Source organism: Erythranthe guttata, chromosome 10 (assembly GCF_056151865.1).
Source record: "Erythranthe guttata isolate IM_541 chromosome 10, IM_541, whole genome shotgun sequence".
Classification (NCBI taxonomy): domain Eukaryota; kingdom Viridiplantae; phylum Streptophyta; class Magnoliopsida; order Lamiales; family Phrymaceae; genus Erythranthe; species Erythranthe guttata.
This window is the reverse complement of record NC_142542.1, coordinates 19,780,652-19,801,873: the sequence shown is the minus strand read 5'-3', so window position 1 is coordinate 19,801,873 and position 21,222 is coordinate 19,780,652. Positions and strand designations below refer to the sequence as shown.

The following is a 21,222-nucleotide window of genomic DNA, read 5'->3' as shown; positions in this document are numbered from 1 at the left end:
CTTATGTTCATTAAACTTTCATCTTTTATGTTTTGTGATTTTTTCATGATTTTTAATATCTTTCTTTATATACTAAACTAAGCTATGCAACTTTTCTTGATTTTCACATGTTTATGAGGTTTTATACCTTCTTCATAATATAATACAATTTGATGTTTTTTTACTGTTATCTACCAGTAGATATATTTTCTGGAGATGGAATAATTTGTTTTTTTCTCTGGATTGTACAGGAACACATTGTACATGGGAGCATGGGATCAAGGACACGCATGCCACTAATTAACCAAATTTAATTAAATTCAAAGTTATTAGCTTGTGTTGTTTTTGTTAAACTGAGATGTATAGACTTTAGAAGTGAATGTAAGTGTTGTTTTAAAGATAATTTTCGTGAAGTTTGGTTTTGCATACTTTTGGAAAACAAGAATTCTTGTATTTGGGGAATCCTAGTGATTTTTGGCATTTGTATATGTTCGTGTTGGAAATTATAATAATTTTTGGCATGCGGTTACATTGTTTAATAGTATTTATGACGGTTTTCAACTGTCGAGAAATGTATTCTTGACGGTTTTCAAAATATGTATGAGTATTTACGACGGTTCTCAAAGCGTCGAGAAACATTATTCCCGACGGTATTTTTACACGTGGAAGTATATACGACGGCCTTTTTCTTGACGGTTGAAAACCGTCAAGAATAATGCTCCCAACGGTTTTTCTACTTTTACCGACGGTTTTTTACCATCGCATAAAGCCATAAATGTTGTAGTGGCATATGGACTCTTTATGTATTACGGACACAGAAACGGCGATACGGGGAAACAGGGTTTTTCAAAAATGGGGATACGTGAACTTAGGGAAAACGTGTAAATATTAAAAGTATAGGGGTGTATTTATAAATATTCTTTATAAACATATATAAGTTTTTATATATATATTTTTATAAAAATATATTGAAAATAAATTTTACTATAAACTATTATTTTGCAACTGGTCATTAAATCGATGTAAATAATTTGAGAAGCAACAAAAATATTTGAAAATTAGCTATTCAAACATGTTTCTAACTTTTTAAAAATTGCAAAATAACCCATAAGGTGTCCGGCAGGTGCTTTCGGGTTTTCGATACGAAACGTTTCTGAAACGCAAAATAACATTGTTATTTTGTGTGCCACACATGTGGAAATTAAACTTGAATTGAATTTTCGATTTCTGTCGATTCCCATTTTGAAAATTCCAACTTTTTAACATTGTTTTTATTTCGAATTCTAAAAACTAGGGAGAATTACACTTTTTCGTCCGTCCGATTTCACTTATGGTCTCCTCCATCAAGTATCCGCTGTTCACATGTAACAGAAAATACTATTTTAGGGCTAAAATTAAATTTTAAAATTATTTTGGGGCACCTATGCCCTCATCATTGTAAAATTAGCAGTGTTGGGCTTTTGTGGACAATCTCAACAGCAACTTGAATGCACAAGAATTCCCAAAATCCGTCGGATGCGAATATGATGAATTTGTCGTTCTGTGACAAACCAATCTTGACATCAGTACGTAGAATTCGTAATGCTTCAGCTATGCATCACCGATAGATCCTTGTATTCATTCATTCATTCATTCATACATACATACATACATACACCTAATATATTATAACATTAGGTGTATGTATGTATGAATTTTATAACAAATTCAAAGAGAAATTTTGAAAATATAACAGGGAACATATCTGATGACCTTGAATTGGTCGTAGTCTTCCGTACGTAATCTGCAATTAATGCCATAATTTTATTAGTCCGGTTCTCGATATGCTCCTGAGTCCCCCACCCCAGACTAGCAATGTATAACGATTTCCATTTCTGTAATTTGAGGATTATCGTTGAAAGTTACGTTTCTCCAACAACATTCATAAACCCCTTTTCCGTTTTCGAATACCGTCCGACATCGTCGATCCTCTTTCTCTAGAAATTCCTGAGTTAAGTAATGAAATACATCAAAATTGCGTACTATAAATTACGTACTGATTAAGTGATGGAATAGGTGATGTGATTAATTAGCAACATAATTAAGTGGAGGCGGAGGTACCTTGTATCAGAATAAGACGCTTAGCTTTAATCTTTCTTGGAGTTCAAGTTTTGTTTTGTATTCATTTCGAAAAAAAACCCTTTGAACTGTAAATCCAATATAATACAACATCATGCAGTTTCATATATAAAATTTAATATCAAGATCCATAACATATATATACCTGCAGAAGCACAGAGTTTTGTTTTGTACTCATTTCAAAAAAACCCCTAATTTCCCTTAGAACTGTAAATCCAATATAATACAAGAGCATGATGCAGTTTCACATATAAAATTTAATATCAAGATTCATAACATATAACAAACCTGCAGAGTTTTGTTATCCTCGTTGTTGGGATGTGAGATCCTCGTTGTTGTTGATTTTCGCGCCATTAGTTTTTTCAACCAATTAAACTGCATCCTTCTTGATATACCATCCTCCTCCTCCTCCTCCTCTACTGCAGTGCAGAATTAAACAATGAGCAAATGAATTACCAAAAACCCTAGTAATAAAAAAAGAAAAAAAGAAAAAAAGAAATGGCTCCCTGCAGTTAAGAGGTGAACTTACTTTATTACGTTTATTTTTACTGAGGTTCTCTTTCATGCTAAAGCCCATATCACAAGAAAACAAGCACACTGAGGTGAAGTTAAAAGACATATACATAATAAACGTGTGGAGCTGCAAAATTCATTGTCTTCCGAAGCCCCGAAACAAGTGATTTCATCTTATGTTAAGTTACGAAAGTGGAATCTATATTAGGGTTTGACTTTCAAAGTTGACTTTCTAAGAAAATTTCAATTTTGCAGTAAGCAGCCCTAGTGAAAAACGAGAGAGTTGAAGAGACTTTCGAAACTGTTCGATGGAAGACCTATATCAATAACTCATTGCTCAGTAGTGGCTTAAATGTATAACTAGATCGACGTTCCTTGTACTGAACAATAGCAAACAAAATTGTTTCAACATTTGCATTAAACTTTTGTTTTTGTATGTTACTGAATGAGACATTATCAATCAACATCTGCATTATCTCCACCTAAAGAATTGGGTGTGACAAAGTGTTTGTCTATTTACTTAGAAATGCCGTTTTACATTCCAATGTGTTATTAACACTTGTACCCTAATTTTACAACTGACTCTTAAACAGAGTAGCAGCTTAGAGTAGGTGATCCACAGAAACGGGTATTGGTTGACCTAAGAGATCGATCGAAAGAGTCAGCAACTTCAGGGCCATCTGGGGCAATCGGCTTTTGCATCAAAGACTCGGCAACTTCAGACATGGTGGGCTTGAATTCTTGCTCAGGCTGTGATGGTGCATTTTCAGACAGTAAAATTTTATGTAATGAAACAATATGGTAATCCTACTTAATGGCGTTTTTTTTGAGGTACCTGTATACACGGAGATATGATGTCAGCGAAACGAGAGGCAGATTTGGAGGAGATTGTTCTTATAATAGCTGCTGGATCAACCATCTGTCCTAATGATGTGCTGTCATGAGGTTTCGATGAAGCCCATCTCGTCAACAATTGATATGCATCTAGAAACTCTGCTCTGCAAACAGAACCAAGGGAACCCTCACAGAGGAAGTTTTCTTCACCCAAGCTGTTTGTTGTTATTTGAAGCTCTGCTATATTGTGTACAGTTTTCAGAAGAATATAAATAAATATCCACAAGACATTTTAATCAGTTGGTTTTATGTTTTGCTAAAACGACATGTGTTTCACCTTGGACTGTGCCGATTGGTAGAGATCTCACTGAATTTTCACTGCTCTCCAAGCTGCCGAGTGTTTTCCCACGTGAGCGATGTTTTTGCACCACAAGTGCAATAGCCAAAAATGATGCAACGAGAGCGACCCCACCAATCCTGAATAAATATAATGTTTCAAATTTATGAGGGGAATGAAGAAGCTTATAAATGGATTACCTCAAGGCGGCTATAGCTTGAAAGTTTTCAGGAATAACATCACTGAAATGGTTGTCTTCGATATTCCTGAAAATCGGAGTAGGTGAGTACATGAACAACTGAACTAGATTGGAATAAATTATGAAATTTTATTGGAGAAGACGTACAAGTCAGTAAGCGAGAGATTGGATAAGAAAAACACTGATCCAGTGAGTTGATTGCGCTGCATAAACCTGAAAATTATAACTCTTGTCATTGGATGTTGAAGAAGAAGACGAAAACTCACAAGCCTGTAAGGTTTGTCAGTGATCTGAATGAGGTGGGCAGATCTCGAGTGAAGTTATTAAACGACAAATCCCTGATGAAAGGCGATTGAGATTGTATTCTCAGCAATGGTGAAAATGGGAAAAAAAAAAAGCCAAGAAAACTTGGTTGAGTCTTTGATCCAAAAGAGGAGCATAATAAGCAGATAAAGGGGCAAATCAAGAGCTGAAATCCTATTCATCTTCAACCATTAATGATAAGTTGACAAGCAGTAAAACTGCATATGTGAATCATCAGTAAAAATAATGCCTACTAAATAAGGAATATGGTTTACTGATTTAGATTACATTCCTTTTAGATCCACAAGGCAATAAGTACAGTACGACTTAGAATAGCTAATTCTTGCAAAAGCATGTGAAGTTAGAATTATTAATTCTAAAAGGCAACAAGCTAAGTGGAGTAGTGTCCTTACAAGTGTGTGAGGTTTGGAGGTAAACAATACGGGATTGAGCCTTCAATGTTATTTGAACTAAGGTCCCGGTCAAAATGAAGTTTACACAAAATCGGTCACAAGAACATTATCAAAATACTAATGAATTAATAAAAAAAATTACATAAACCACAATTTCTTACATATGCTTCAAAGTTTTTAGATTGGACAGCTGATACCCAAGATTTCCAGTGAGCTCCAGCCCGTGAAGTTGACTGAAAAAGGAAGAGGTTGACTGTGAATATTGCTCTTAGTTTAAGAAATGAATTTATAATATGAAATAAAATAACCAAGAAATTACAGGTTGATTATGGATGATTTGAAGCACTGAACTCCGATCCAAGCTTCGGGTTTCCAGTGTACCAGCTGCTCGGCCCTGTAGATACCACGAACAGCTTGAACTGCAAATACAAAATTGAATTTGTTGTATATTAGTTCTTTCTTTTGGACTAAATCAACAGGCTGCACTTAATGTAATTCAAATTTCAAAATGTCTACTAATTAACAAGATTTTTTTTTCTGAAAAAAAAGTGCCAATCATAGTAATCAACGTCAGAGTTTACACTCAGTTTCATCAGGTTGTAACCATAATAGTGATGCAAAGAAAATTAGCATAATTGGGATAAGCTTATTAGTGATAATAAAGAACTATACCAGCATTGGAGCTGCTTGATGCTCCAGCATTGGAGCTGCTTGATGCTCCAGCATTGGAGCTGCTTGATGGTCCAGCACCGGGGTTGCTTGATGGTCCAGCATTGGAGCTGCTTGATGCTCCAGCATTAGAGCTGCTTGATGCTCCAGCATTGAAGCTGCTTGATGCTCCAGCATTGGAGCTGCTTGATGCTCCAGCACCGGGGTTGCTTGATGGTCCAGCATTGGAGCTGCTTGATGCTCCAGCATTGGAGCTGCTTGATGCTCCAGCACCGGGGTTGCTTGACGGTCCAGCATTGGAGCTGCTTGATGCTCCAGTGGAGCTGCTAGATGGTCCAGCACCGGGGTTGCTTGATGGTCCAGCATTACCCAAGGTATAGCTTACCATGGGTTCCTCACCCGGTGCTGCTTGATCGAAAAACACCACGATGACGGTCATGTCATCGTGGATTGGTCTTCTGTCACGCTGGCCCTCGTCCAGCCTCTTTAACTGCTCGTACGTCATCTTATTCTTGGTCGCTGCTACTTCTAGTGCCCTTCTGATGAGTGTCCTTGCAATCCCCTTAAAACACCAATTAAAAAAAAACCAAACAAGTAATTATAATATTCATAATTAGTATTGGTATTCAAATACGATCACATACCGGTCGAGGCTCCCCTCTAACTATCAGATCCACCGCTGTATTGGATAATTCATCCCACAGCCCGTCAGTCGCGAAGACAATAAATCTATCATCTTTGTGTAAAACTGTCTTCGTTATCTCTGGATCAGCTCTCACCACTGGTCGAACAATAGGCTTCTTGATCTTATATCTTGAAATAGTGTTCAAGGAGAATTCCGGAAATTTGAGGTAAGCATCCCCAATGGATCTCGTCACCTAATTTCACCAAAAAAACAAAATATTATCACTCGTTCGTCAAATTCCGGAAATTTGAGGTAAGCATCCCCAATGGATAATAGTTTTAATAGAATTCATCTGGTTAACAATTCAAATATGTACCTTTCATAAAGAATGTAAAAATAACTACAAATCTTAATAAAGTCACTTGCAAAAGTCCAAGAAGCAAGAAACACAGAAATAATATTCAAGCAAATTAGATTAGCTAAAAGAACAAGAAATTAAAAAAACTAAATTCATCGCCTACCTGAAGGTTGCCCTTGACCCGCCAAACGCCTCTCTTAAGAACAACGTCCGGAACATCAGGGTGCGCTTCTTGTAATTCTTTTCTTATATCTGAAGACCTAGCATTATGGTCAACAGTCATCGCACGTTCCCTCCAAATTTGTCCTTCCATTAAACCACCCATCACTGCTCGACAGTCACCTAAGTTGGCCAAATAGAGATCCTTCCCCCAAAGCACCCCAACTAAAACGCATGATCCAATGGCTGCGATTGCTGGCATTAGGCTAAATTGTTTTCGAATCAACTCGATGAACTCATTTTCTGTTTCAGAAAATGCATTCCGCAAGACTTCATCAGACATAACCCCCCCTGCTTCTTGTAAAATCCCTACCACCAAAAAAAACAAGAAACAACGTTTTTTTAAAATCGCGTCTAATTAAACAACGTTTAATAAAAAAAAAGGGAGGGGGGAGAAATACGCTACTTGTGAAATTAGTATGTAAATGCTCAAGCACGAATTGAGAGGCGGCGGAGCCACCATGGCCGTCGTAAACACCAAAGAATGTACCGGCTGGGGTGACCACTACATGGCAACGGTCCTCTACATGTTTGTTCCCTCTAACCATCGCCATAGAGCATTCTCCGGACGAGTGCCTCACAAGGTCCTCCGACCATATATTCTCCGGATAGTCCTCGGCACGGGCACCGGCATTGGCATCATGGGCTTTACCCAAGCAGACTAAAAACTTTCGAAGCCAATTGACCATTGTTGCTTCAAAATAAGAGAAGAAAAATCACATTACACACACGCACACAAAGGCGCACGAACATGAAATTTCATTTTCCTTCTCAGAACACACACAATTTCACGCACAAACGTGAAATTTCAGCAGCTAATTCTCATTTTCGTTCTCAGAACACACACAATTTCACGTACAAACATGAAATTTCAGCTGGTAATTTTCATTTTCGTTCTCAGAACACACACAATTTCACGTACAAACATGGAATTTCAGCAGCTAATTCTCATTTTCGTTCTCAGAACACACACAATTTCACGTACAAACATGAAATTCCAGCAGCTAATTTTCATTTTCGTTCTCAGAACACATACAATTTCACGCACAAACATGAAATTCCAGCAGCTAATTTTCATTTTCGTTCTCAGAACACACACAAAATTTCACGCACAAACATGAAATTCCAGCAGCTAATTTTCATTTTCGTTCTCAGAACACATACAATTACACGCACAAACATGAAATTTCAGCAGCTAATTTTCATTTCCGTTTTCAAAACACATACAACTACACGCTTAAACAGTAAAAAACAGCTGGTCCGATAGCCCTAAATTCCTCAAAGGCGTAATTGATTTTCCCTCGCGAACACACTTTCTCACACAGTAACTACGCATACAATGGTATATACGTACAATGTATACATATAGCGAATAATCTAATCATACCTTGTAACGGCAGAGAACGCAGATACGAGCTGAATTTTTGAATGAGAAAGAGGCGGTTAGATTTCACAGAGAGAATAAAAAATCTGAGAATGAAAAACGCAATAGAAGAAACATGCTTTGCTCTGTGAGCGGGACGGTTTTATAGTTGGAGAAGTTCAATTGGGCTGTAATCCGGTGTGGTTGAGCCTATGAGAATAAGCAGGTGTGCACTAAAACAAACTATATAACGGTACACGTGACAATTACTCAATATTGTTTTTTTCGTTTTGTTTTGTTTTTTATTTATTTACAATCATATTATATAGATAGAAAATATAAGTAAACATAGATGATTTTGAATATCAAGTTGATTTATTTTATGTGTAACAAAACTAAAATTAACATTGTATCCACTAGTTAGGGGGCTGACACGAAAATTAAACTAATTTACCCGATAGGCGATTATTCGATTCGAGGTTATTCTTTAAAAGTTTCGTTTAAGTTCAATTTGTCAAACTCACGAACCAAGCATGACGATCTATTTTTGTTCGCATTAAGTTCGAGCTCCAATTTAATTAGAAAAAATACGAACAAAAAATTGAAAGTGCTCGAGCACGGTTCTTATTCGACTCGATTTAAGCTTGTTGGAGCTCAAGTTGGTTGTTAATCATTACCAAGTTCAAATATAATTTTAAAATCTCGATAAATATATATAACAAGCTAGCTTCAACATTTTATGGACTCCGGGATTTCTCCTGTGACTCTGGATTTGTGAAACTAATTGAGGTACTCAAAAAAAAAAAAAAAAAATTATATATATATATATATGAACTAAAAAAAAATATTAGATGGAATGGAATTGAGCCTCAAAACCGGAGAACAAACGAGAGGATTAGCCCTCGGCAATGTCATTCCGATCCCTTCTTCCATATCGACACGAGTACTAACTCCGTCGGCTTTCCACTCGAAGCACTGAATCATGGCAGCTAAGGTTGTCTGAACAACCTGCAAAGCCAACGATATTCCAGGACAGCCTCTTCTACCGCTCCCAAACGGCAAGAAATTATAATGCTGCCCCCTCAAATCCAACTCAGACGAAATAAACCTATCTGGAATAAACTCGAGTGCGTTTTCCCAATAATCGGGGTTTCTTCCTATGGCCCACACGTTCACGAATAATCGAGTCTCGGCCGGAATACGGTACCCTGCAATAATGCAGTCTTCGCTCGACTGTCTACCGATTAGTGGGGCCGTGGGGTGGAGCCTTAGTGTTTCTTTTACGATGGCTTGAAGGTAGGGCAAATTGGGAATATCCGATTCTTGGACGAGTCTTTCGTTGTTTCCTATTAGGGAGTCGATTTCTTGAGCCGCTTTTTGCATTATTTCAGGGTGATTTATTAGCTCTGATAAAGCCCATTGTAGTGTGATTGCTGATGTATCTGTTCCAGCAGTAAATAAGTCCTGGCAAGATCATACAAATCAGAGTAAATTACGTTTAAATCCACTCAGATTTGATCTAATTACAAAAAGACCCTCATGTTTTATAAATTACGAAATGTTTTTGTTTATTTTGTGTATAAATTTAAAAGATATATCTGAATTATTTTGTAGACAAAATTAATTGAACAACCATTAAAATGTTGCATTTAGCCCCCTGTTAAATATAAAATCTTACAATTACACCTCTATGGTATGGTTAAACTTGGAATACTTAAGAGACTATCCATGGGAACTCAAAGATTTCTTTACTACTAACACCGTAAGGGGTCAAATTATGCAACTACTAACCTCGGGGGTAATTGTAATTTTTGAAACAAGAGAATTTTTGTAATTAGATCAAAGCGCAGGGGAGGTAAACGTAATTGTTAAAAAATAGAGAAGAATAAGGGGAAAATAACAATTTTAATCCTTCAAGTTTGCACTGATTATACATTCGGTTCCTCATGTTCACAAAAAACACATTTGGTCCCTTATATTTCTACAAAATCTTACAATTACACCCCTATGGTATGGTTAAATTTGGAATTCATAAGAAACTATTTATGGGAACTCAAAGATTTCGTTACTACTAACATCAATTTTATGCAACTTCTAACCTCAGAGGGGGTAATTGTAATTTTTGAAACAAGAGGGTTTTTCGTAATTAGATCAAAGTGCAGGGAGGCAACCATAATTGTTCAAAAATACAGAAGAATGAATAAACAGAAGATTAATTATTACCAGGATAAAAGCCTTGATATTCTGTCTTGTTAGCTTAAATTCAGAAGCTGAATCTTCAGCTATATCAAGTAATATATGAAGAAGATCCTTCACAGATTCCTGCGAATATTCCCTCCTTCTTCGAATTAGATGCTCGTCGATAATTCTCTCAGTCATTTCATCGAACATGTCGCGGACATCTTTCATCCTCTTACCAAACCCCTGCAAATCCAAATTTTTACAGAACCAAATATAATCCGACACATTAAACCTACCCGTGAGCTCCGCAATATCCTGAACCAGTTTCCTCACCGCCTCAGCTCCACCTTCTCCGTCGCCGGAGCACCGTTGACTCATGATCATACTCGATATCACATTATTCGTCGTTCTCACAAACTCACCTCCAATATCCACCGATTCGCCGTTTCCCGCCTTGCTCGCCACGAACTGAACGAGCCGATTGATCTCGCGGGCCCGAACGGGCCGGAGGAGGTCGAGGGTGGGCCCGCCGAGGAGGCGGGACATGCAGAGCTTCTTCATGAACTTCCAGTACGGGCCGTAAGGTGCGAAGGTGAAATCCTGTGAGCCGTAGGTGAGGTAATCGATGGCGGCGTTTTGGGGGCGATTGGAGAAGGAGCTCTCGTGTGTTTTGAGGATTTCTTTCGAGATCTCCGGCGATGAAACGATGAGGCATGGGTAAGATCCGAGGCGGATGTGGATTAACGGCCCGTGTTTGGACGAGAGCTTCGCTAGGGCTTGGTGGGGTATTGGGGATAGAAGATGGAGATGGCCGATGATCGGTAAGCCACGTGGCGTTGGGGGAAGGCTTCTAGAAGTAGAAGATCGTTGCTTGATTAGGGTTCGGATTATGATGGTGGAGATTAGCCATATGAGGAAGAAGATGATGTATTCAGCCATGGTTTCTGATTTCTGAGTAATGGAAGTGTTGGAGGAGGATTAATACACTTGGTCAACTCTCACTGATTTCAATGATTAATTTTAATTAAACAGATTTTAATGATTAATTGCATATTAGTATTTGGTCATCTTCTTGTCTTTTTCCTTCCAACTCATAGTGAAGAATCTATTTCTAGATATTAGTTTAAACTTTAAAGGGTAAATTACCACCGCGCCGAGGTGAGTTCGAATTACGAAAAAATTTCTTATCTTTTGATAATTACAATTATCTATCGATTATGAATGTTCTTACACATTGGTCCTATAGTGTCAAATTTAGTGGAATATTCTTCCGTTTGTAGCCGTCATTCGAGCTCCACATTTTGAAGCAAGATGATCATAAGATGTGTACGTGTAAATATCAAATTGTGGTGTATCTTAAACTGCATTTGTGCACAAAACGACTACAAAGTGGAGCATATTTCACGGAATTTAGAATATTCTATTAAATTTGACACCAAAAGGGTGTACATGTAAGAAAATTTTATAATTGAGGGGTGGTTGTAATTACCCAAACATGAAGGGTTTTTCTTGTAATTTTACCTTACCGTATAATTTACCCTATTAAAAAATGGGGAAATCATAGTTTGGTTCCTCATATTTGCACTGATTTCACATTTGGTCTCCATTTTCACAACAAACTCATTTAGTCTCTCATGTTTCAATAATTTAACATTTTTTGTCATTTTCTTGATTTCTTCAATTTACCGATACTCTGTCAGTTAAGGCAGTGATGATCACATGCTTGATTCCGTTAGTCTTAACGAAAAATTAACGGAAGTGACTAAAAGTGTTGAAGTTTTGAAACATAAGGGATCAAATGTGTTTTGTTTGTAAACATAGGGACCAAATGTGAAATCAGTGCAAATATGAGGGACTAAAATTGTATTTTACCCATTTAAAAATATTTGCAAACAGAATACAGAAATAAATCATTTGCATTTTGGCAAAGGAGCACCGCACAGACATCTGTTATGAAAATACGCCGTATAATCAAAATCCGGCAACCTGCCACCCGCCGGAATCCTACCGCAAAGCCGATTGTAACTCACGTTGAGCGAGTTAAGAGTGCTGCCCAACTCCGCCAATCCCTCGGGCAGGCTGCCCGTAATCCTGTTATGATTCAAATCCAGATCCGTCAAACTCGCCGGAAACTCCACCTCGGACAAATCGAACTCCAACATATTCCTCGAAAAATCAGCCACTCCTAAACTCTTGTTCTTCCCGAACAAGAACGACACGTCACCTTGAAGCCTGTTTCTAGAAACATCGATCCACGTAAAATTAGCATATCCCAGCTTCGCCGGAATATTCCCCGTCAGCTGATTATGGGACAAGTAGAGAGAGAAATCCTGCTGCCGGAAATCGGCAAACGACTCCGGGATTCCTCCGGTGAGCTTGTTCCGATCCAAACGGAGTCTTCCAAGGTTCTGGATCTCGGAAAGTGAAGCTGGAATCGAGCCGGTGAGATTGTTGAACGACAACGCAATGTACGTCAGTTTCTTCAGTTTGCCGAGGAATGAAGGAACAGGGCCTGTAAGATAATTCCACCGGAGATCGAGAAACTGAAGGTGAGAAAGCTTTGTTATGGATTCCGGGATTTCTCCGGTGACCCCGGATTTGTGAAACTTGAGGTACTCGAGAAACGGGAGGTCTCCGATCGCCGCCGGGATGGGGAGGTTGAGATCGGCGTATGCGGCGTAGAATTGGGTGATGCGGTGGGTTTTATCGTCGCACCCCACCGCTTTCCAGTCGATGCAGCAGTCGGTTTTTGCGTCCCACGAGATGAAGTGGTGGGGGTAGTTGAGGTCTTTCTTGATTTTCAGGAGGGCTTTTTTGTCATTTGGGTGGCATCTTTCTGAAAATGCAGTTTTAGACAGAGAAAGTAGCACAAATAAGAAACAATGGAAGGCAACCACCATGGCTCGATGGTAAATTAATTTGGAGCTGATGCAATTTGATAGAGAGAGTTGAGATAATACAGAGTTGACTTTATGATAGAATGTAGTCAAATGAAATACTAAGTTGTAATAAATAATGTGGAGTAACATGGCCAATTGCCTGTGTAATCTATATACATACCCATATATATAAATTACGGTCACCGCTTGGCTAATGTTAAATTACGAAAAATCTGTTTATAATTTGGTAATTACAATCACAATCTTCAAGTATAATTTTTTTAACACATCACCCTTATGGTGTTAAATTTAACAAAATCTTCTAAATTATGTGGAATGTTCTCTACTTTGTACTCGTTTTGTGCAAATATACAGTTTTTGATGTACCACAATTTGATACAGTCCAAGAGCCACATTTTATGATCATTCGTTTCAATATGTGGAGTTCGAATGGGGTAAAACTGGTACAAACTGAAGAATATTTCACATAATCTAAACATTCCACTAAATTTGACAGCGCAAGGGTGGAAGTGTAAGAAAATTCATAATTAAGGGGTGGTTGTCATTCACCAAACAAGAGGGTTTTTTTTGTAATTTGACCTTATCGCAGGGGTGGCCGTAAATTTTTTTTTTGTTTGAGCAATTGAACTAAAATCAAATACTAGATGGAATGGAGTTGAGCCTGATAATAGGGGAGCAAATGAGAGGATTAGCCCTCGGCAAAGTAATTCCGATCCCTTCTTCCATATCGACACGAGTACTAACTCCGTCGGCTTTCCACTCGAAGCACTGAATCATCGCAGCTAAGGTTGTCTGAACAACCTGCAGAGCCAACGATATTCCGGGACATCCTCTTCTACCGCTGCCAAACGGCAAGAAATGATAATGCTGCCCCCTCAAATCAGGCACGGACGTGTTAATAAACCTATCTGGAATAAACTCGAGTGCGTTTTCCCAATGATTAGGATCCCTGCCTATGGCCCACACGTTCACGAATAGTCGAGTTTTGGCGGGAATGTGGTACCCGCCAACTGTGCAGTCTTCACTCGACTGCCTTACGATTAGTGGGCCTGTTGGGTGGAGCCTTAGTGTTTCTTTTACGATGGCTTGGAGGTAGGGTAAGTTGGGAATGTCCGATTCTTGGACGAGTCTTTCGTTGTTTCCTATTAGGGAGTCGATTTCTTGAGCCGCTTTTTGCATTATTTCAGGGTGATTGATCAGCTCTGAGAGTGCCCATTGTATTGTGATTGCTGATGTGTCTGTTCCAGCAATAAATAAGTCCTGCACCATCAATTAATACAAACTCGGGGTGAAAATTGGAACGAAATTTTCCGATTTACAATGATTTGATCCGATTTGTTTTGGATTTTGGAACAATGTTTTTCATTCCGATTTGGACTATTTCCGAATGTTTTTCAATCCGAATTGGAATATTCTATCAGATTTCAATTTCCGGAATTTCAATTTTTGTCCAAAAACTACACGTATAATATCATTTTTATTTTTATTATTATGCATTTTATACTTTAGGTGACAAGATAATTGGAATTTTTCAAATTCCACCGATTCCGATCCGAAATTTTTTGATTTTGGTACGAGTTTTTTCGTTCCAATTTCCAAACTTCTGATTTCGAAATTTTCGGATTCTTTTTGGAACCGGATTGAATTAGTTTTTCACTTTCGGAAAAATGAAATTTTTCCAAAAGTGCTAATTCCGATTCAATTCGTTCGATTTCTAGTTTTCTACTCCTAAATGTAACCATTTGAATATATGAATTTCCAATAAATTTATAGATTAATTATTACCAGGATAAAAGCCTTGATATTCTCTCTTGTTAACTTCATCTCAGAGCTTGAATCTTCAGCTATATCAAGTAATATATCAAGAAGATCCTTCATAGATTCCTCGCTCGATTCCCTCCTTCGAACATGATGCTCGTTCATAATCCTCTCCATCATTTCATCGAACCTGTCACGAACCTCTTTCATCCTCTTACCAATCCCCTGCAAATCCAAATTCTTACAGAACCAAATATAATCCGAAACATTAAACGTTCCCGTAATCTCCGCAATATCCTGAACCAATTTCCTCACCCCCTCAGCTTCACTTTCTTCATCACCCGAACACCGTTGACTCATTATCATACTCGATATCACGTTATTCGTCATTTTAACAAGCTCATTTCCAATATCCACCGTTTCTCCATTTCTCGCCTTTTTCGCCAAGAATCGAACGAGCCTCTTTATCTCGTGGGCCCGAACGGGCTGAAGCAGGTCGAGTGTGGGCCCGCCAAGAAGCCGAGACATGCATAGCTTCTTCATGAACTTCCAAAAGGGCCCGTAAGGTGCGAACGAGAAATCTTGTGAGCCGTAAGTTAAGTAGTCTGTAGTAACAGTTTGAGGCCTGTCTGAAAAAGATTTTTCGTGTGTTTTGAGGAACTCTTTCGCTATCTCGGGCGACGAAGCGATTAAGCAAGGGTAAGAACCGAGGTGTATGTGGATCAAGGGCCCGTATTTATACGAGAGCTTTGCTAGGGCTTGGTGAGGTATTGGAGCTAGAAGATGAAGATGACCGATGATTGGCAACGATGGAGGGCTCGGAGGAAGGCTTCTAGAAGATCGTTTCTTGATTAGGGTTCGGATTATAATAGTGGGAACTAGCCATATGAGGAAGAAGATGATATATTCTTTGTATTCAGCCATGGTTTTACAAATTATGAGGAAGTGTGAATTGTGTTTGGAGGATTAATAGAAAGGAGTATTGACTTGGTAAACTCTACATTATTCGTTCAAGATTAATTAATTTGATTTATAGAATAGCATTTTATTTTAATATTACAGAATGAAGCACGGCCGGCAATTTCTATAGCATGATGCCGTTTTCTTACATAAGAGACGGAAATTATATGTATGATTCTTTTGTCATGGCATGTTTGTGATCTTTTATGTAGTTGTCGTATGGCTTCGTTAAACTCGGGACTCGGTCTAACTAGACTAAAAAAAATAGATACGTAGAAATAAATCAGCAGAGTATAGATTCTTACCACATTTTATTCCAAAAAGATCCAAACAGTAAACGAAACTAAAACGAATTCTTGTAATAAAAGCTAGTAATCATACTATACTATAGTTTGATCATCAAGTGATGATCTATACAAGTATACAACTGAGATTTAAATCATCAAGAAATGATCAACCATACTAAGCACAGTTCAGATAGATACCCTTCGATCTCAACCTTGATTGAAACGAACGGTCAAGATTTAACTAGCGCATGGACAACAAAGTCCTTACTCTTTTATCCCGTTCGGCTTTTTTAGCAGTGGGAGTTCTCTTCAGCTTACGAAGCTCCTCCGTCACAACTTTTTCGACTGTGTCAATATCGTTTAGGAGCTTCTTTTGAGGAGTTAACGAAACTGAATCTCCTTCATCTTGATTTGTGATATTTAGCAGTAATATCTTTGGCACTTTACCAATTTTGGGGTTTTGAGAAATCGTCAAAAAATCGTGCTCGTTTTGTAGGCCTTCACTTTCTTCACAAAGGGCTCTTCTCCTCTCGATTGCCTGTAGAGAATCATCTCAAGATTGGTTAAAACATATCATAGTCTAGACGACTTTCTTGATGACCACAAATTGGCTTTACTTGTTCAGTGACGAGAATACTATATATATCGATCGACACATAGATTCAATCATTACCTTGACTACAACTTCAACGAAAAAAAAAAGTAGGAATAAATAAATAATTCCAACATTACCCTCACTACAGCAGTGATGTCCTGGAGAGGTTTTCTCGGGTACCAAGGCGGCAAAATGCTACCACCACCACCACCACGGCCACTTCCCACCATAGGTGACAAGTTTTCTTTCCCTGTGATCCCAATTCTTGGATTTACAATACTACCCCTCCCTGAAGCTATTCCAATTGGTCCAGGTGTCGCCGCCGTACCTGTGCCTCTCCACCGGAAGGGAGTTTCGGTAGCTACTCCCTCCTTGGGTTCATCTTCTAGAACAAGACCCAATGAATTGACCCTCCCACAATCTCTGCCACCACTGCTCAAAATCGGCCTTCGGTTACTGTAAGTGGCTATAACATCCTCTTGCCTCGGCATTCCGTCTCTTCTCTCCGGCATTTTATCAAACATCTTCCGAGACAAGTGTTAAATTGAACTAAATGTTAAAAAACAAAGAATGTATATCAGTATATGTTAGTGTAATTATGCAACACTAACACTAACAAAAATTCAAAACACAATTCATGATAATTTAACTATACAAATTGATGATTCAACAACTTCACTCGGTTAATAAAAGAACAGAAAGAAAGCAAATTGAGAATTTTCAGAGCCCATATAAAATGACGTCATTTCCCGGCGAGGGATTGCCAACATGTAACCCGAATTCAAACTCCCCAAATAAAATGAGAAAAATCAAAATTGCTACCTTGAGAATTTAATTCTAGTGATGACGACTTCAGTCGTGGAATTGAAGAACGGTTTACAGCATCACCATGGAGTTGATTCTGCTCTGTGCGTATATCAGTGCGTGTGCGTGAAGAAGAACAAGAAGAAATTAGGTTAAAATTTAAATGGTGAATTGCTAATTTTGAAATGGAATTTTGGGCGGCATTTTTTATGCTTAAATAACGGAAATTTCTTTTCTGGAAATGTAACTGTAGTTGTCAAAAAATTCGTAAAATTAACAGAAAGCGTTTTTATAATGCTTCTCATTATAATTACTATTTTCTCCCCATTACTTTCCCTTTTGCTCTTTTCAGTACAAAATTTTCTTTCTACTTTTAAGCTTAACCTAAGAAGTCCCATGATTTTCTTTTAACTGGCCTAAATCATTCCTAATTATCAATTAGTGATTACTTACCATAATTAAAAAAAGAACTGCCAAATCCAATTTAGGGTTTCGTATATGCATCCGGTGATTTTTTACCATAGATCTACTGATCTACGGTTTAAAATCACCCGAGAGTATTTCATCGGGTGCAGCATCTCGCAGACCCTAATTCAGAACTACCTACATTTGCTACAAGAAACCATTTCATAATCACCCATTCATATATTGCTTTCCAAAATAAAATAATAACAAAAATTACTACTCTACTTCTACAATCACAAGATTCAGTCCAAAACATAATATAACAGAGTAGAATTCATAAGTGAAGAAGTTCACAATTAATTATAAAAAATAAAAAAAAAAAAAAAAAAAAAACTAAGAATCACGAGCCTATGCAACACCCGCCCTTTTTAGCATTCGGGTCAGAATCCTGACCCGGAACAATGATCCGCGTACCCTTAAGAGAAGTGGACTTCGAATAATCCGACCCGTCACCCGCAACTAAAGTCTTCTTACTCACAATCCGATAAATTTCCGTCAGGATTGTCATAAAGGCACTCTCGACATTTGTCGCCTGGAGCGCAGATGTTTCCATGAAATAGAGATTTTCTCGTTCGGCAAATTCTTGAGCATCTTCCGTCGGAACAGCTCTAAGCGTACCTAAATCGGACTTGTTGCCTATAAGCATTATGACTATGTTCTTGTCTGCGTGGCCTCTCAGCTCCTCTAGCCACCTGGCCATGTGGTCGAAAGACTGACGCTTTGTCATGTCGTAGACCAACATTGCACCCACTGCACCTCTGTAATAAGCACTCGTCACCGCCCGGTACCTACCAATAAAACGAGATTAAAAAAAATTGGAAAGTGTAGGTCGAACTGTAGGCAATTGCAGGGAAAGCAACTGCAGATAATATTTATATATTCATTCACCCATAATCCAGATAATATGACCCTTTTCAAATCAAAATATACATTGAAAACGCGTATTCGAACACTCGTACATTGTCCAATCAAAATTACCATCGACTCGAAAATTAGCTTCAAATATTCGATAATTCGATCCCTAGATACTAACATATTGATTGATCAACTCATGAGATAAACTTTTATTCACCCAAAATCCATTAGCTGAAACCGACAAACAACGACGAAATAAAAAACGAATATCGTAATTATGGAGAAAAAAAGGAGGGGGGGGGGGGGGGGGGGGGGGGGGGGGGGGGCGGTCAAACCTTTCTTGACCAGCAGTGTCCCAAATCTGAGCCTTGACAGTTTTGTGATCAATGAGGAGAGTTTTGGTCTGAAATTCGACACCGATGGTGGCCTTCGATTCGAGGCTGAATTCGTTACGAGCAAACCTAGCGAGCAATTGGGATTTTCCGACGGCAGAATCTCCGATTAAAACGACCTTAAACACATAATCGATCTTCTGATTGAAATCCCCACCATACAAATTAGACATCTCGTCACTCGCAACCAATCGCTCTTCTTTCTTTAATTTTCTTCAAATCCGCCAATTTTGCAGCATAAAATCTTCCAAAATATGATTTTTTTTTTCTTGTTAATTAATGGATCATTTGCAGACTGCGAAATGACCCTTGTGCAGAAATTTCATCCATATTGAAGAAAGCTGGAAATGCATGAATGAATTGTTGGGCAGAAAGAAGAGAGAATCTAAATCTGGGTTGGAAATTGGAATTAGGGTTCGGATCAGATTTTCAATCTGGGGAAATTTGTGAAAGAAGAATGTCGGTGAATTGGAACGAAGAGAAGGAAGGAGCAGAGGTAACGGTAAGTGCGGGACCCATTAACGGTTTTTCAGTTGAGAAAAGTATTTTATTTGTTTTTTCCTCTTTTTTTCATATATCTATTTATAAAAATACAGTTTTCATCCCTCAAGTTTGCACCAATTTCACATTTGGTCTCCCATGTTTACAAGAAACACATTTGGTCCTTCATGTTTTAAAAGTTCAACACTTTTAGTCCTTTCAGTCAAATTTCCGATAACACTAATGGAATCAAGCCCGTGCCTTTCTCTGACGGTCTAAGGGTAAATTGATGGAAATGACCAAAATTGTTAAGTTATCGTAATATGTGGGACTAAATGTATTTTTTGTGAACATTGAGGACCAAATATGAAATTTGTGCAAACTTGAGAGATGAAAACTATATTTTCCCCGAATTTATGATATTACAATATTTTATTTTAGAATTTTCCAAAAAAAATATATTTTTTATTTTAGAGGAAATTATATTTTCCTCTCTCAAGTTTGCACCAATTTCATATTTGGTCCCTCATCTTCACAAAAACCACATTTGGTCTATCATGTTCCAATAATTTAAGGGTGCATTTGGATGGGGGGATTTGGGGGAGGGATTTCAAATCCATAATAACAAATCCCTCCGACTTGTTTGGATTGAGGGATTTGGAGATGGATTTCAAATCCTCACCCCTCATTTTTAGTTGATTTTGGAGCAATAGTGATGGATTTCAAATGACTCCAAAATTGGAGTCATTTCAAATCCATTCCCCAAATCAAATCCCTCCCCAAATCCCTCCATCCAAATGGACCCTAATATTTTTTTTTGTCATTTTCGTCAATATACCATTAGTCCGTTAGTTAAGGCAGTGGTCGGCACATGCTTGATTTTGTTATTTTTATCCGGAAATTGATGGAAATGACTAAAAGTGTTGAACTTTTGCAACATAAAGGACTACATGTATTTTTTGTGAATATAGGGACCAAATGTAAAATCGGTGCAAACTTGAGGGACAAAAACTGTATTTTTTTCTTTTATTTTATATTGTTATAAATAAATAAATTTAAATAGCTCGAGAACGGGTGGGCTAATGAAGAACAGGCTCCCATGGGCCATGAGTCCCGTTTGATTAACTAGTTTCGGGCTGCTCATTAATAATGATCCCTACTACAAGTTTAATATTATGTTTTCTTAATTGACCTTATTAAATACACATTTAAAAAATCAAAATGAAATCTTGTATGAGAGATTAAAGATTAGCATAGCATTGATAAGATAATTTTATGGGTTATTAAAATGGTTAATTTGTTAAATTGACACAAATAATCTTTTAAATTAGGACAATGAAATTTGACATTTTGTTCAAATTTCTTTATCCATAGCCTCTCCACTATATTATTCTATTCATTTTACCCGCAACCTACATATATGCTCCACTCCCCCATCTCGTCGATGCCATCATCGAAATTGATCTTCCATGCCAGCCACACACCACACAGAGTAACGCATGCGCACTCACACACTAACACATGCACATATAATCACATCCACGCACAATTGTTGTTTAAAAAATCGTATTTTGTTTATTCAATTTGGTTACATACAAAATCTGAAAGATATATC

General features: G+C 37.8%; 6 protein-coding genes and 1 long non-coding RNA gene across 8 annotated transcripts; all 7 read right to left on the bottom strand.

Annotated features, from left to right (window-relative positions):
- Positions 1 to 1,826: 1,826 nt before the first annotated feature.
- On the bottom strand, positions 1,827 to 2,485 carry LOC148767778 (uncharacterized). Its single transcript, XR_016033981.1, has 4 exons — positions 2,386 to 2,485; positions 2,243 to 2,297; positions 2,080 to 2,165; positions 1,827 to 1,965 (listed from the first exon to the last, which is right to left on the bottom strand). It is a non-coding gene; the product is annotated as an uncharacterized LOC148767778 (long non-coding RNA).
- A 525-nt stretch (positions 2,486 to 3,010) lies between these two features.
- On the bottom strand, positions 3,011 to 8,091 carry LOC105955212 (uncharacterized). The gene is made up of 12 exons (XM_088824480.1): positions 7,955 to 8,091; positions 6,974 to 7,261; positions 6,512 to 6,876; positions 6,010 to 6,243; positions 5,369 to 5,927; positions 5,016 to 5,115; positions 4,858 to 4,929; positions 4,128 to 4,193; positions 3,982 to 4,047; positions 3,782 to 3,921; positions 3,446 to 3,684; positions 3,011 to 3,360 (listed from the first exon to the last, which is right to left on the bottom strand). Exons 2-12 carry the CDS (start codon positions 7,254 to 7,256, stop codon positions 3,196 to 3,198), a joined length of 2,289 nt encoding a protein of 762 aa, XP_088680606.1. The 5' UTR covers positions 7,257 to 7,261; positions 7,955 to 8,091; the 3' UTR covers positions 3,011 to 3,195.
- A 505-nt stretch (positions 8,092 to 8,596) lies between these two features.
- LOC105955209 (cytochrome P450 93A3) lies at positions 8,597 to 11,094 on the bottom strand. Its single transcript, XM_012978915.2, has 2 exons — positions 10,154 to 11,094; positions 8,597 to 9,394 (listed from the first exon to the last, which is right to left on the bottom strand). Exons 1-2 carry the CDS (start codon positions 11,048 to 11,050, stop codon positions 8,765 to 8,767), a joined length of 1,527 nt encoding a protein of 508 aa, XP_012834369.2. The 5' UTR covers positions 11,051 to 11,094; the 3' UTR covers positions 8,597 to 8,764.
- A 927-nt stretch (positions 11,095 to 12,021) lies between these two features.
- Positions 12,022 to 13,011, bottom strand: LOC105955210 (polygalacturonase inhibitor). Its single transcript, XM_012978916.2, has one exon. The coding sequence runs from the start codon at positions 13,009 to 13,011 to the stop codon at positions 12,022 to 12,024; it is 990 nt and encodes a 329-aa protein (XP_012834370.2).
- Positions 13,012 to 13,644: 633 nt separating this feature from the next.
- LOC105955155 (cytochrome P450 93A3) lies at positions 13,645 to 15,752 on the bottom strand. Its single transcript, XM_012978857.2, has 2 exons — positions 14,797 to 15,752; positions 13,645 to 14,271 (listed from the first exon to the last, which is right to left on the bottom strand). The coding sequence occupies exons 1-2, from the start codon at positions 15,691 to 15,693 to the stop codon at positions 13,645 to 13,647; spliced, it is 1,524 nt and encodes a 507-aa protein (XP_012834311.2). The 5' UTR covers positions 15,694 to 15,752.
- A 246-nt stretch (positions 15,753 to 15,998) lies between these two features.
- Positions 15,999 to 17,652, bottom strand: LOC105955211 (protein POLYCHOME-like). 2 transcript variants are annotated; one of them, XM_088823980.1, is made up of 3 exons: positions 17,434 to 17,652; positions 16,749 to 17,160; positions 15,999 to 16,554 (listed from the first exon to the last, which is right to left on the bottom strand). In XM_088823980.1, the coding sequence occupies exons 2-3, from the start codon at positions 17,133 to 17,135 to the stop codon at positions 16,258 to 16,260; spliced, it is 684 nt and encodes a 227-aa protein (XP_088680106.1). In that variant the 5' UTR covers positions 17,136 to 17,160; positions 17,434 to 17,652; the 3' UTR covers positions 15,999 to 16,257. The 2 variants fall into 2 exon arrangements, with proteins under 2 accessions (XP_088680106.1, XP_088680107.1); XM_088823981.1 differs by having other exon boundaries at positions 16,749 to 17,135.
- Positions 17,653 to 18,023: 371 nt separating this feature from the next.
- On the bottom strand, positions 18,024 to 19,573 carry LOC105955177 (ras-related protein RABA4d). The gene is made up of 2 exons (XM_012978879.2): positions 19,071 to 19,573; positions 18,024 to 18,668 (listed from the first exon to the last, which is right to left on the bottom strand). Exons 1-2 carry the CDS (start codon positions 19,298 to 19,300, stop codon positions 18,221 to 18,223), a joined length of 678 nt encoding a protein of 225 aa, XP_012834333.1. The 5' UTR covers positions 19,301 to 19,573; the 3' UTR covers positions 18,024 to 18,220.
- Between the last annotated feature and the right edge of the window lie 1,649 nt (positions 19,574 to 21,222).